We start from the raw sequence: 16,242 nt of genomic DNA on the forward strand, positions 1-16,242 counted from the left end.
GCCAAATTCTGTACAAACTCTAACATGACCCTAAGGTCAAACTTTAGTCTGGGCCCATATTTAAGCTATTATCTCTAACATTAATGCCAAAATTGAGCTTAACGTTAAAGCAGACCTGGCTAGTAGGCACAGATCTCAGGTACCCGCGATGCAGAGTCCGCCCTTCCCGACCCTATGTATAGTGATATTGCCATGTTTGCCCAGGGCTGCTTCTGTTTCAAAGACCTTGAAGTCTTTGTTCTGTGGCTGAGACTAGGGAATTCATGCTTTCATTCAGCAATAATTCCTACTAAAGTTGATATTGTTAATATATTAATACTGCTAGAGTCCTCATTATATCTGTAACTTACTTTTTTTTTAAAGATTCAGTTATTTGTTTGAGAGGCAGAGTTGCAGACAGAGAGAAGGAAAGACAGAGAGAAAGGTTTTCCATCTGCTGGTTCACTCCCCAAATGGCTATAATGGCCGGAGCTGGGCCGATCAGAAGCCAGGAGCCAGGAGCTTCTTGTGGTTCTTCCACATGGGTGCAAGGGTCCTAGCACTTCAGCCATCTTCTACTGCTTTCCCAGGCCATAGCAGAGAGCTGGATCAGAAGTGGAGCAGCCGGGACTTGAACTGGTGCCCATATGGGATGCTGGCATGCAAGCAGCAGCTGGCATGCAAGCAGCAGCTTTAGTCGCTACACCACAGCACCGGCCCTGTATATCCTTTTCTGGTTCTGTGAATATCCCTTTGCAGCACCTCTGACCTCCTGCAGTATTCCTTACGACCACTGGCCTCCTACCTGCTCTCTTTCTCCTTGAGTGAACTTTACGGCTGTGGCCAATGGGACTGAGCACGGCCCAGGATGTGACACAGTCCTCAGAGCAGGTGGAACACATTGTGAGGAATGCAGGCACTGCCCTTGTCCTGAGTAATTGTATTCCTTAGCACATTTCTAACAATCTAAGTGCTTAATCACTGGGAGGAAGGCCAAGACCTCTTCTATCTTCTCTTTTTAAGACTTTTCTGGATACCTGGGTCTTGGCCAAGCTTCTAGGGATGAAGCAGCCTGCAAACCCTTCCCCCTATTGCACTGAGTCACGGGGACAATTGTCTTGTTTTTCCTCACAGTCTCCTTGCATCAGATATCACACATCTTTTCAAAATTCCCCTTCCACCCCTTCCTCCTTCCAGTTCCATTTCATGGTTCAGCAGAAATGCATTTGTTCATGCATTCATTCAAGCCACAGATATTTACTGAGCACCTACTATCTGTCAGCTGCCGGGAAAATAGCCAAGGATAAGGCCCCAAAACTTACTTCCTCTGGGGCTTCACAGCCTAGATGGGAATAAGTGTTAATGGGCTCAAGTTGCAAATTTCTATGCTTTTCTTTTTTGTAATTTAATATTAATTTTATTTTAGTTTTTAGTTCAAATGCTTTTACTGGTATGATTTTATATATATAAAATTTAATAAAAGAAAATGCTCACTTTCTGTTTTTTTTCTGTATGGTACCATTTGTTTCACTTTGCAATTACTGAAAATGGTTTTGTCTAGTAGAGGTAAGGAGGGCTAAAAATGATCCACGTTGGTGTCAGTTACACGACTTAAACCCTTACTCTGGAGGCCAGTCATTGATGTCATGGTGGGCCAGGAGGATGCTCTGTTGTCCAGAGGGGCCACAAGTCTCTTGTCCTGTCATTAGAGTAAGGGCCTGGCCATTCCCCACCTCTGTGTCATGAAAAAAGGCTTCTGTGGGGAACGCGGCTTTGCTCCTGGACTCCGCCACTCATCTCTACTTTTTCCTCCCTCTAGAGGCTGAGCACAGCATCGGGTTCCAGATTCCATTGTTTGGAGCCATGGCCACAGTGCTGGTGGTCACCTGCATGGTGGTCCTCGGGGTGGCCGCATTGTCTAGAAAGGTAATGGCTCTGGCTGTACATTTCAGTCATGGGCAACCCTAATAACCCCCCACACCCCTTGGTCCTTTCAGTTCTTTCTTTCTTCCTTCCTTCCTTCCTTCCTTCCTTCCTTCCTTCCTTCCTTCCTTTGACAGGCAGAGTGGACAGTGAGAGAGAGAGACAGAGAGAAAGGTCTTTCTTTTGCCATTGGTTCACCCTCCAATGGCCGCTGCGGCCGGCGCGCTGCGGCCGGCACACCGTGCTGATTCGAAGGCAGGAGCCAGGTGCTTCTCCTGGTCTCCCATGGGGTGCAGGGCCCAAGTACTTGGGCCATCCTCCACTGCACTCCCTGGCCACAGCAGAGAGCTGGCCTGGAAGAGGGGCAACTGGGACAGAATCCGGTGTGCCGGTGCCGCAAGTGGAGGATTAGACTATTGAGTCAGTTCTTTCTGTTCAGAGAGAGAACCAGCTGTGGTCTCCTTCATGGTTCTTTGTGCCTGTATCACGATACTTGTTCTGCCTTTTAATGCAGTTTTTTAATGCTCTTCCTCATTCCTCTCCCAGGCTGGGAGCTCCTGGAAGTTTGGACCTGTATCCTTTCCATCTTGCTGTCACTTATAGTTTCCTAGCTCCTGCCTGTCCCCTAAGTCACTGCTCTGACAGGTTCAGTGTATCTATTGTGAGTTGGATGCATCTTGGGCATATACTCTTTGGTCATGCTGGGTTACTCAGGACTTCTGCAGGATGAGAAATAAACACTCCAAAAATTTATGGGTGAAAAGTAAGTGACAAGATAGGCAGCTTGTAAATCCAGTTACTTTTTAGCTTAAGAGGTCATGTGGCCTGAAGAATAGTGGTTGAGGTGTAGGAAGATTTAGTTTCTGATATTGACACTGAGTGTATGGTTTCAGAGAAGGGCTGAATTTTCCCAGGTCTCCATTTATTTATATATGAAATGGACACTATAATTCTGCTCACTCTGCATCACAGAGTTCTGCTAGACAGGTGGTATATTTCATGTGAAAGCTTTGTAAGTAATGAAGAAGTATATCATTGTCCTTTTTGTGTCATAGATTGGTAGCTATTAGTTAGGATAAGTTATGGAATTTCTACTCCTTGTCTTGTCTTTTGGGCCCTGAGCCAGCCCTGGTCACCTTTTTTGTTTTGTGTGATCTATCTATCTATCTATCTATCTATCTATCTATCTATTGACAGACAGACAGTGAGAGAGAGAGACAGAGAGAAAGGTCTTCCTTCCTTTGGTTCACCCTCCAAATGGCCACTACAGCCAGAGTTATGCCTATCCGAAGCCAGGAGCCAGGAGCTTCCCCCTGGTCTCCCATGCGGGTGCAGGGCCCAAGCACCTGGGCCATCCTCCACTGCCTTCCCAGGCCATAGCAGAGAGCTGGACTGGAAGAGGAGCAACTGGGACAGAACCGGCACCCCAACCAGGACTAGAATCCAGAGTGCCGGCGCCACAGGTGGAGGATTATCCTAGTGAGCTGCGGCACTGGCCTTGTGTTTTTTTTGTTTGTTTGTTTGTTTGTTTTTTTTTTTAAAGACTGATTTATTTGTTTGAGAGGCAGAGTTATAGAGAGAGGGAGAGACAGAGAAATCTTCCTTTTGCTTTTCACTCCACAAATGGCTGCAACAGCCTGAAATAAGGCACTATCTAACTGGGTCTCCCACATTGCTGGCAGGGGCGCAAGCACTTGGGTCATTTCCCCCTGCTTTCCCTGGTGCATTAGCAGGGAGCTAGATCGGAAGTGGAGCAGCTGGGACTCAAACCGGCACCCATATGAGATGTCAGCATTGCGGGCAGCAGCTTAGCTTGCTCCACCACAATGCTGGCCCCCTGCTTTCCAGAAAAACATTTTGGGCAACAAAAGCCTGTGATTCCCAACACTGTTTTCTACCTCTACTCTAGATCCTCCTACCCAAATCCTGACCTACAGCTCTGATTCTACTTGATTAACAACTCATGTCTGCAGCCCTAAAATTATTCTTTTGACTATGTAGTTGGTGCAATTATTACTCTTATACAGACAGTCCTCAACTTGCTTGATTTACAATGTTCAACTTTGCAGTGGTGTGAAAGTTATAGGCATTCAGTAGAAACCATTTAGAATTTTGAGTTTTGGTCTTTTCTTGGTCTAGCCATTTGCAGTGGGATCTTCTGTTGCAGTGCTGGGCAGGGGCTATGAGCTGTAGGCTCCCAGGTAGCCCTGTGATCTCCGGTGGACTGTGTTGCTAAGCTGTGCTATTCAGTGGGTTAGGTATAGGAAATGCACTTTACACTTACAGTATTTTAAATTTATTATGCGGTTATAGCTTGATAAACCCATTGTCAGTTGAGGAGAATTTCTGTATGGGTTTATAGCTATCATCATATTCTTCATATTTGTGTTTTTCCTTATTCTGTCTTGCCATCTTTTGATTAAGGAACTTTTTATTACTAAAAGATTTGTTAGTTATTCATTCCTTTGTTACTGTTTTAGTGGTAATTTTAGGGATTATAGAATATGCTCTTGACTATATACATTAATACTACATAAAGTAGTATTTTTATCATTTCCTGGATTATGCAAGCAACTTAGAGCATTTAAACTCTTTTTACCTTTCTCTCCAACTTACTGCTATTACTATTTCAATTCTCTGTTTTATGCCCCCAAATTGTTATTATTGTTTTATGAGCCTTTTTCACTTATATTTATCTGTTCTCATTCTCTTCACTCTTTCCTGAGTGTCTTATTTTATAACAGGGATCATGTTCCCTCCTCCTGGAGAATATCCTGTAGTGTTGCCTTTAGTGCAGGGCTGCTGTGGTGAATTATCTTGGTTCTTGTTTGTCTACAAATATCTTTATTTCTCTGATATTACGAATGGAATATTTGATTTGCTAGGTATAACACTCTATATTGGTAGTTTCTTTTATAACATGAAAACCTAATTCCATTGTCTAGCTTACTGTATTTCAAGTGAGAAATCTGGTCTTATTTTTGCTCCTTTAAAGAAATGAAATTTTCCATTTTCCATTTCTTTAAAAATTTTCTTATCTTTTGTTTTTTGTAATGGTAGAGTTGACTTTGCATTTATTCTGTTTGGGGTTTGGAGTACTTTGAATCTGTGACTTTATGCATTTTATCAGTTTAGGGTCAATCCTGGTCATTATCTCTTCATATGTAACTTCTCTATCCTTGCATTCCTGTGTTTCTGAACTCTAATTACCTGTATTTTAGGCACTTTCACTCTTCTGTAAATGTTTTGTATCCTCCTATTCATATTTTCCATTCACTTGTTTCATCATGGTTTAAAGTAGATGTTTTCCTCTGACATACTTTCTAGTTTACTAATTATCTTCTTTGATGTATCTAATCTTTAAGTAGTCTATTGTCTGCCAAATCTTCTCTGTTAATTATTTGAAAATAGTAATCAACTATTTTGAAGTCTGACTGATATTTCTAATAATTGGAGCCTTGAGAGTCTTTTCTTATTGTCTACTTTCCTTGTCTTTTGTTTATATCTTCTTGACTGTCTGGTACTTTTCATTGAGTACTCTCAATTCTACATGAAAAACTGTGACACGAACTTGAAGTTACAGATAAATATCATTTTTTTCCAGAGAGGATTTACAACCATCTTTGGCACGTGGCTAGTCTGGAGGCATTAACAATCCCAAGTCTCTAAATTGTATCAGTGAGGAGAGGATTCAAAGCTGGACTTCAGTTTCTGGTACTCCTAGGGCATGGTCAACCGTGATCCCAATTAAAAGTCTGTTGGCATTTGCCAAATCCTTTCTTGCTGGTTTCTGAATTCCAAATTTTATCCTTCCAGCTAGAGGCTCTGTGTAGTTTATGTGCCTCTTAGTCATAACTTTCAAGCAACTGCCTCCGGGAGAGAGTGTCCCCAAATGTTGACCTCATGTCACTGGGTTTCCTTCTCCTGAATGTTGCTCATGACCACAAATTTCTTACTGATTTGGAAGATCTTTTATTTGTTCAAACAGATATTTGTAATATTTTGTTCAGTTTTTCTAACAGTTCTCTATGGAAGAGTTAGTTCAAAGCAACCAAGTCAAATATAGTTCCACCAGAAGCAGGACTCCTTTGATTGTTGTATTTCATATTTGCATTCAAAGCTTGGCTTTCACCAGCAGAGAAAATATAGCTGGATGACCTATTCTTTATGTTGGGCTCTATTAGGTTAAGACCCACTCTTGATTTTCAGCCCCTGTGTAGCTAATGCCTGACCAGACATTTAGCCTCCATCTGGCTGGGTCACTGCCAGTCTCAGCGAGGGGAGGCATTGTTTCCAACTGGCTTGCTGACCGCGAATTCTTACCCTCTCTTTCTCTTTCTCTCTCTCCCAAAGAAGGATCACCTTTCAATTTTCTCTTTATTCTAACTTCTATATGACTTTTTTGCTCTTGTTGCTCCTTTGAAGACCATAGAGAGCTGATTCCCTCTTCAGGTCTCAGGGTTGGGATGAACTGAACAAACTAGAATTGCTTAGTAAGAGAGTGAGATTATATTGTTATCCTCCTTAGACCTCAATGTGTTTTGCTTTTTAAACAGTCTTAACTCTATACCCTTTTCTTAACATATATATATATACACACATATATATACATACAATATATATATACACATATATATACATACAATGATATTTCTGATGATACATATATACACACACACATATATATATACATACAATGATATTTCTGATGATACATATATATATGTATATATGTATATATTTCCAGCTATTATAAACAGTGCTTAGGAATTACACTTTTTCTACATACTCATATCAATCACCAGTGAGTGTACAGGACTTTTAGCCTAATATTTTAATTCTTTTACACTAATATTCTTAAATTATTTCATTTTTCTGTTTAGATAAATCCATTTTGCTTTCTTTAAGCTGCTATCAATACAGGGGTTCGGTATAACAAACAAAATGTTCTTTTTGACATATGTTCTTTCTCCAACCTGATCTACAGATAAAGAGAACCCAAGAACACTTACCCTAATTTTACTTGGATGAAAAGAGATTGGAGCGAGGCTGCTGAAAGCTATTTTGGTAGCAGAATCTAAGTAGCATTCTCCCTGTGAGCTATGAATTACCCAGATCTCCTTAGTCATGGGTCCAACATTTCTCAAGGCACCTCTTGGAACTTGCTGATTTTTTGCAGAGTGAACTAAAGACATTCTCCAAATGGTAGGAAAAGCTCCCACAATTGACGATTTCATTGTGAAAGTTGCATAAGGCCTTATACCTGTCTTCCAACAGGCTTGGTTGAACAGGATACTGAAGACCCAGCAGTAGACATGGTTGATGCTAATGAAGAAGGCAAAGGTCCATTGTGTTTTTAGTTGTGTCTTGAATATCACAATATACATGAGTAAGAAATAAACCTCTGGGGGAAGTGAGGGCAAGAGATGTGGAAACATGAAGAGATGGATGCTCGGTCAGTCTGGGATGAGAACTGCTACAGTGGTTGGTGAACAGATGTCCTCTGCTGTCACAGTGTTCTTAAGCTCTGGAATGGAAGAATTAGAGAACTTAGAAGCAGTGCAGCAAATTTTCCTGTTAAATACACAAAATGGGTTAATTTTCATGCCACCACCTAGACTAACTTTGATTATCTTGGGGGTAGAGAATGAGGAAAAAGTGAAAAGAGAGAATCTAGTAGCTATTAAATCCTGTTGTTCCATTTCCTTTTTTAAATTTATTTTTTAAGGAATACAAATTTCATAAGTAGAACTTTAGGAATATAGTTATTCTTCTACCATATCAGCCCTCCCACCCACACTCCCTCCCCTCCCCCTCCTCCCTCTGCCCTTGCCAGTCCCATTCTCCATTAAAGTTCATTTTCAATTAACTTTGTATACAAAAGACAAATTCTAAGTAAAGATTTCAACAATTTGCATACACACACACACACACACAAAACTGTTTGAGAACTGGTTTTACAGTTAACTCTCAGTACAGCTCATTGAGGACAGAGGTTCTGCATGGGGAATTAGTACACAGTGACTCTTGTTGTTAACTTAGCAATTAACACTCTTATGTATGTCAGTGACTATCTGAGGCTCTTGAAATGAGCTGCTTAGGCTATGGAAGCCTTTTGAGTCTACAAACTCCGTCAGTATTTGGACAAGGACATAAGCAAGTGGAAATTCTCTCCTCCCTTTAGAAAAAAGTACATCCTTCTTTGATGGCCACTTATTTCCACTGAGGTCTTTCTCACAGAGATCCTTTATGTAGAACATTTTTTTGCCACAGTGTCTTGGATTTCCATGCCTGAAATACTCTCATGGGCTTTTCAGCCAGACCAGGAAGATATAAGGGCTGATTCTGAGGTCAGAGTGTTACTTAAAGCAATTTTCATTCTATGAGTCTGCTGTGTGGACTGCTTCCCATGTTGGACATTCTCTCCTTTTTAATTCCATCTATTATTATTGCCGGACCCTTGATCCTATTTATATGATCTCTTTAGCACTTAATCTTATCTATATGTTCACTTTAACACTTAATATGATCACTTTAACAATTAAGATGGCATTTTTACCAGCAATTTTAATGGAATTTGGAGTCCCATGACAAGTTTTTAAACCATACCCTTAGAAGCAAGCTTGTAGGAATGTATGCAGAACTATACAGCTTTACAGTTACAAACTTCCTCCTCCCTCTCTTATTCCCACTCTTATTATTTACTGAGATCTATTTTCAATAAACTTTATACACATATGATTAACTCTATGTTAAATAAAGAGTTCAACAAATAGTATGAAGAAAAAAAACAGATGAAAAACAAAGAAAGTGAAACTGTTCCTCGACAGTCAAGACAAAGGCAGCTCAAGTCATCTCTTCTTGAAGTGTCAATTTCACTTCTACAGATTTTGTTTTAGGTGCTCTATTAGTTCTCACAGATCAGGGAGAACATATGATATTTGTCCCTTTGGGATTGGCTTATTTCACTAAGTATGATGCTTTCCAGATTCATCCATTTTGTCACAAATGACTTGATTTCATTTTTTTTTACCACTGTGTAGTATTCCATAGTATACATATCCCATAATTTTTTTGTTCAGTCTTTGAAAGATGGGCATTTAGGTTCATTTAAACTTTTCCCCATTCAATATGATGCTGGCTGTGGGTTTGTCATAAAATGCTTTGATCGTGTTGAGGAATGTTCCTTCTATACCCAATTTGCTTAGAGTTTTCATCAAAGCAGTGTTGTATTTTATCAGATGTTTTCTATGCATCTAGTGAGATAATCATATGATTTTTGTTCAGCAGTTTATTAATGTGATGTATCATATTGATTGATTTGTAAATGTTGAATCATCCCTGCATACCAGGGATAAACCCCACTTGGTCCAGATGAATGATATTTCTGATGTGTTGTTGGATTCGATTGGCCTGAATTTTTTTGAGGATTTTTGCATCTATGTTCATCAGGGGAATTGGTCTGTAGTTTTCTCTCTCTCTCTGTGCTGCATCTTCTTCACGTTTAGGAATTAAGGTGATACTGGCTTCATAGAAAGAATTTGGGAGAATTCCCTCCCAATTTCAATTGTTTTGAATAAGTTGAGAAGAATTGGAGTTAGTTCTTCTTTAAATGTCTGATACAATTCAGCTGCAAAGCCATCCAGTCCTGGGCTTTTCTTTTTTGGAAGGGCTTTTATTATTGATTCAATTTCCATCTTGGTTATGGGTCTTTTTAGGTTTTCTGAGTCTTCATGGTTCAACTTAGGTAGGTTGCAAGTGTCCAGGAATCTATCCATTTTTCTAGGTTTCCCAGTTTGTTGACATACAGCTCTTTGTAATAATATCTGATGATTCTTTTTATTTCTGTGGTGTCTGTTTTTACATTTCCTTTTTCATTCCTAACTTTTTTGATTTGGGTTTTCTCTATCCTTTTTTTTTGGTTAGTTGGACCAATGGTGTGTCAATTTTGTTTATTTTTTTTTTCCAAAAACCATCTCTTCATTTTGCTGATATGTTGTATTTTTTATTAAATTTTGTTGATTTCTTCTCTAATTTTAATTATTTCTTTTTTCCTGCTAGTTTTGGGTTTGGTTTGCTATTGTTTTTTCTAGATCTTTGAGATGTACTTGTAGCTCATTTATTTGGTGACTTTCCAATTTTTTGATGTAAGCATCAAAAGCTATAAACTTTCCTCTTAACGCTGCTTTTGCTGTATCTCAAAAATTTTGATAAGTTGTGTTGTTATCTTCATTTGTTTCCAGAATTTTTTTGATTTCTCTTTTGAGTTCTTCTGTGACCCACTGTTCATTCAGAAGCATGTTGTTCAGTCTCCATGTATTTACATATGTTCTAGAGATTCTTGAGTTGCTGATTTCAAGCTTCATTTCATTGTGGTCTGTGAAGATGCATGGTATGATATTGATTTTTTTGAATTTGCCGAGACTTGCCTTATGGCCTAGTATGTGGTCAAACCTAGAGAAAGTTCCATGCACTGCTGAGAAGAATATGTATTCTGCAACTGTAGGATGAAAAGTTCTGTAAATATCTGTTAGGTCCATTTGGTCTGTAGTGTTGATTAAATCTGCTTTTCCTTGTTGATTTTCTGTCTGATTGGTATGTCCATTGCTGAAAGTAGAGTATTGAAGTCCACCATTACTATTGTATTTGAGTCTAAGTCTCCCTTTAAATCCCTTAACATTTCTTTTAAATAGCCAGGTGCCCTGTATTTAGGTGCATATATGTTTATAATAGTCACATCTTCCTATTGAATTGATCCTTTAATCATTACATAGTGTCCTTCTTTATCTCTTCTTTAACAGCTTTTGTGTTAAAGTCTATTTTGTCTGATATTAGGATGGCTGTATCAGCTCTTTTTTGGTTTCTATTGGGAATGTCTTTTTCCATCCTTCCACTTTCAGTCTGTGTGCATCTTTGTTGGTGAGATGTGTTTCCTGTATGCAGCAAATAGATGGGTTTTGTTTTTTTAACCATTCAGCTAGTCTGTGTCTTTTAACTGGAGAGTTGAGGCCATTTACATTCATGGTGACTATTGATAAGTAACAACTTTGTCTTCCATTTTTACAAAAATATTCCTATTTTTTCTTTGAATTGCATTTGAACTTTTATTGGGAGATTTTCTTCCTTTATCTTCTTTCATAGTGATGGTCATGTTTCTGTGTGCGACACATATTTAAGCATCTTCTGTAGGACTGGACAAGTGGTGACAGATTCTTTCAATTTCTGTTTATTATGGAAGGTCTTTATTTCACTTTCATTCATAAATTAGAGCTTTGAAGGGTATAATATTCTGGGTTAGCTGTTATTATTTTCTATTAATAATTGGACTATATCTCACCATTCTCTCCTAACCTGTAGGGTTTCCGATGTTAAGTCCCCTGTGGGTCTAATTGGAATCCTCTGAAAGTAATTTGGCATTTCTCTCATGCACATTTTAGAATCTTGTCTTTATGTTTTACTGTGGTGAGTTTGATTATAATGTGTCATGGTGCAGATCTTTTCTGGTCATGTCTTTTAGGAGTTCTGTGTGTTTCCTGTACTTGGATGTCCCTTTCTTTCTCTAAATTAGGCAAGTTTTCTGCTATTATTTTGCTAAAAAGGCCTTCTAATCCTTTCTCTCTTTCCATGCCTTCAGGAACTCCTAGAACCCATATGTTGGGTCATTTGATAGTGTCCTGTAGATTCCCAACCATGTTTTTTAGTTTGTGCATTTGCTTCTGAATACTACTATGTAATCTTATGATCAATTTTTTGAATTCCATTTCTTGCATTTCTTCCATCTCATCATCTTCACAATCTAATATTGAAGTGTTGTGTTCTTTTGGGGCATCATATTGTCTTCCTTCTTCTTGTTTCTTGAATTGGTGCATTTGTTTTTCAGAATTTGTTGAGATATGGTTGGTTTCTTCTTTTTTTCTTTTATCTTTGTACTATGACTCTGTAGATAAGTGGAATGTCTGCTTTCAGTGAATATCTAGAGACTTGTAGTGGGTGTGGCCAGGGAACTCTGTTCTCCAGGGTTAAGGGCATGCCTAAGGTTTGGTGTGGTAAATATTCTCTCTCTCTATCTTTTTTAATCAGAAGGGAGATTTATTCTGCTCAGCTGAGTGCCTCTCTTCAAAGGAGACCAGTGTCTGAGCGCTAGCCCCAATGGGGATAATATCTGTCTGCTCTGTCCCAAGGACCACACAAAGGATCTATGCAGTCCTCAGTGTAAGTTCAGATTCCCCAGCAGTGTCTCTCACCAGGTAACCAGGAATCCCTTTGCACTTGGAGTCTCCCACTGTGACTGCCCAAAGACCCAGCCACACCGTGAGTCCTCCCATATTCCCTCATTTTTTTTTCACAGTCCTGATACAGAAGCCTCACATATCACAAGCTCCTATCCCATGCTTAGTTCTCCCCACCAGAGTCAGGAGTCTCCACTTGCCTGGTTGCTTGGCACAGACACAAGCTGGCACAGCTGTTACATATGTCCAAAACGGCACCCACTCTATCAGTTTGTCATAGGATGCCATTGTAAAGTGATTGGGGAGAGAGAAATGTGTCTGTCCTTTTTTTTTCTCCTTTAGCTTGGCAGGACACTCTCCCCCATGGGGCTCCAGGCTGGGTTCCCTCTAGGCTCTTCCTGTAGCTTTTTCACCAGTGGCTTGGGCTGCTGCGGTCTGGTCTCACCTCACTTTCCAGCACTGGTGCATAGGCTCTTGGCTGTTGGAGTCCCAAGCTGTGGGCGCCCATGCCCATGTCCCTCTAATTTCGGTAGAGTTTCCTCTGCCATTTTCTCCCTAACTCTTCCCTGAGACTTTACTCTCTCCACTTTTTAAAACTATCTTTTCCTGGACTAGAACATGCTACCCACCCTACTATCCTCCATCTTGGCACCATCCCACTTCAATTCTACAATATTTTATCCATGATCCTTCTCTGATATTTTCAGTTTCCTGTCTAATTTGGGTCCTCCCTGTTACTTGTGCTTTAGCTATAGTCTCTAGTCTTCTGTGTAGCCTTGCTCAGAGCATTTGATACTGCAGTACTCAGGGTCCCAGCAGCAAATAGTTCTCTTAAATTGCGGTGTCTGAGGATGACTTCATAAGAGGATTTACAAAATTCTAGGCAGGATATAAGGAAACCAGAAACGAGAGGCATGGCAGGGTGTTTCAACCATCTCCAGTTCTTTTCAGGACAGGGGAGAGGACAGTTACTGGAACTTGGAAGGAGAAAATAATATGATGGGGCCACTTTAGGTAATGCGATCTTTTATTGAGGGTCATGACCAATCCAAGGTTGCCCTGTAAAGAGAACACAGGAGAATATACATACCCTCCCTTCACTCTCATTCCCTGCATTCCTCTGCTGTTGCTCAACACTAGCTGAACCCAAACTTAAGTCTGAGGACACAGGCACTCAATGATGCAGGATATAAAGTATAGTCAATTGAAGGCACAGACTTGGTTGGAGGGTGGACCCAAGGTGCAGACGATGGTATTCACACTGTTTGAAGACCCAAAAACTGGGCGAGGGATCTGCACTTGCCATGGCAGGGTGGCTGGCCTAGGTTTCCTCTGAGGTGTCTTGGTTCTTTTTTCAATACATATCTAATATCCTTGTTGGCTGCTCATCTAAATTTCTCCTATGAACACTGTACTCTATTAGCTATTTTAACATCCCTGCAGACCTGTTTTCCTTGGCAGTAATTACCTCCATTTGTTTCTTGAGTGCTGCCATCCTCCTTGCACTATTTTGAGTTCTCCTTATCCCTGTATGAGGGGTTCAGTTCTATATGTAAGCTTCTCCGACCTCAGCTAGACACCACTGAGCTTCTCAATAATGCTAGCTCTCTCCTCACTAGCACATTCCTTTAGCCTTAGTGAAAGAAGTGTTCTCTAGACCGTTTCTACCAGATCAAATAATAATTGTCTGTTGGATTTTTGCAATTATTTAGGGATTGGAAAAGTTTCTTTGTAAACGTCTAGCTTCTAAGTATCTTTTAGTTTTTGTGGGCCTTTTTGTCTCTGTTGCAACAATTCAACTCAGCCATTGTAGTATGAAAATGTTTTATGGAAAATATAGAAATGGTTGAATGTGGCTCTGTTCCAATAAACCTTTGTTTGTAAGCACTGAAATTTGAATTTCATACAGTGTTTTATATATTATGAAATATTCTTTTAGTTTTTTTCTCAATCACTTGAAAATGTAAAAACCATTTTTAGCTCTTGGACTGTACAAAACCCAGCAGTGGACCAGATTTAAGTCATACGCCTTAGTCTGGCAATCCCTGATTCAACAGGTTCACTCTAGCATTCCCAGTTCTCTGAATATTTTCTTTCCTTCCTCATCATTTGCCAAAGTAGGGCCGGCATGTCAACTGGGAGCCGTGGGACCCTTGTGAGGGTATTAAATATTGAGTCATGGGATGTGTCCCAATATTGACTCATCTAGTCTTTTTATTTTTTTTTAAAAAGATTTATTTATCTATTTATTTGAAAGGCAGAGAGAGAGAGAGAGAGAGAGAGAAACCTTCCACCTGCTAGTTCAGTCCCCAGATGGCTACAATGGCTGGTGCTGAGCCAGGCCAAAGCCAGGGACTTCTTTCAGGTATCCCATGTGGGTGCAGGAGCCTAAGAACTTGGGTCATTTTCTGATGCTTCCCCAGGTCATTAGCAGGGAGCTGGATAGAAATGAAGCAGCCAGGACATGAACTGCCACCTATATGGGATGCTGGCACCATAAGCGGTGACTTCATCTACTGCACCACAGCGCTGATCCCTACTCATGCAGTCTTACATTCTACCCCCCAGCCCTCATCCATCACCCCAGGATTCACTCCCAGGCCTATTCTCTGAGTTCCAGCCAGTACATGTTAGCCAGACCTCTCACCCATAACCTTAGGAGAACTAGAACTTCCTCAGTTAGGTAGGCTGAGATTTTGCTCTAATTATGGGTCTGATGGTTGGTACAGGAGGAAGCGGCCGATCCTGGTGGGACTTGTTTTCTGAAGCTCCAGATGGTGTAAGAAGAGCAGGTGGTTCAAGGTTCTCAAGGGAGTTGCCTCAGAGACCCTTCTTCCAAGTCTCAGAGACTCCTCCTTTCATTTAAAGACCCTGATTTTATTTATTTATCTTTTTAAATATTTATTTATTTATTTGAATGGTAGAGTTACAGAGAGGCAGAGGCAGATGCAGAGAGAAAGAGAGAGACAGAGAGAGAGAGAGAAAGAGAGAGAGGTCTTCCATCCACGGTTCACTCCCCAAATGGTTGCAATGGCAGGAGCCAGGTCCCCCACATGGGTGCAGGGACCCAAGCACTTTGGCCATCTTCTACTGCTTTCCCAGGCCATTAGCAGAAAACTGGATCAGAAGTGGAGCAGCTGAGACTCGAACTGGCGCCTGTATGGGATGCCAGCACTTCAGGAGGAGATTTAACCCACTACACCACAGTGCTAGCCCCAAGACCCTAATTTTAGTATAGGAGACTTGTCTAGGCTTAGAAGCCAGCCTTCTTTGAAGTTCCCTCACTCTTAAAATTAACTCTTTTCTGTGGCCTTCAGTTGCTGGAGATGAGTTTCTCTTTAAATGCTGCCAAGGAGGAGCTCTGACTTTCACACTTCACTTTAAGTTGCTGATAGACCTGAGGCTGTCATCAATGGAATGTAGCACAAGACCCCCAGCCCTGGAGCTCTGGTGGCAATCATTTGTTTACCTCATAGTTCTCAAGTGCCAGAGACACTGTACTAGCTCATAATTCCCTTCCTTTGTGGTGTCATCCCATTTCACGTCCAGAAATGGCATCTGTGCTGCCATCTAGCTGGTAAGTGGTCTTCCTCCCTTGTCCTGTCCTTAGGGCCTGCCTTCTAGCACCTTTCCAAGGAGCAGCTGTTTAAATCAGGTCCCCAGGAGTCAAGCCTGACACATGCATTCTGCTGAGGGTGCTCTATTGGGATAGATTCTAGATGAAGGCTCATGAAGGAAGCAGGGGAGGGCTGGGGGAAGAAAGCTCAGCTTGGATGTGGTCTCAACTGGAGACTTGGTTGAAGCAAGAATGCAGGCAGTTTGTCGTGCCTTCCAGTAAGGAGTTGGACTTTTGAGAATTTACCTTAGCTGGTTATTGACTCCTGGCTGCACCTCAGAGAGGGTACAAGAGCAACTCTCCAGAGAAGAGCCTCTGTGAACGCAGCACCCAGGGAATGGAGGTACTGGTTAGGAAGACGGATCTAGGCGGGGGCACCAAGAGCATTCCCTAGAGATCCTGGGGGTCAGTAGACTACATTATTTAGGAGTATGGTTTTTGGAATCAGACAGAACTGGGTTTAGGTCCTTGCAATGATTTCATGATTCCTCATGC

At 40.9% G+C, this 16,242-nt stretch overlaps 1 protein-coding gene across 4 annotated transcripts in view; it reads left to right on the forward strand.

Annotated features, from left to right (window-relative positions):
* TIGIT (T cell immunoreceptor with Ig and ITIM domains) overlaps positions 1-16,242 on the forward strand; it is an 89,183-nt gene that overhangs the window by 67,626 nt on the left and 5,315 nt on the right. For all 4 annotated transcript variants that reach the window (XR_011387886.1, XR_011387887.1, XR_011387885.1 and 1 more), the window contains one exon: positions 1,799-1,905. Coding sequence is in view for 1 of the 4 variants with exons in the window: in XM_002716684.5 (XP_002716730.2) it covers positions 1,799-1,905 (107 nt within the window). In the remaining 3 variants the exon portion in view is untranslated. The remainder of the gene's footprint in view (positions 1-1,798; positions 1,906-16,242) is intronic.

The sequence above is a fragment of the Oryctolagus cuniculus genome, chromosome 4 (genome assembly GCF_964237555.1).
Source record: "Oryctolagus cuniculus chromosome 4, mOryCun1.1, whole genome shotgun sequence".
NCBI classification, from domain to species: domain Eukaryota; kingdom Metazoa; phylum Chordata; class Mammalia; order Lagomorpha; family Leporidae; genus Oryctolagus; species Oryctolagus cuniculus.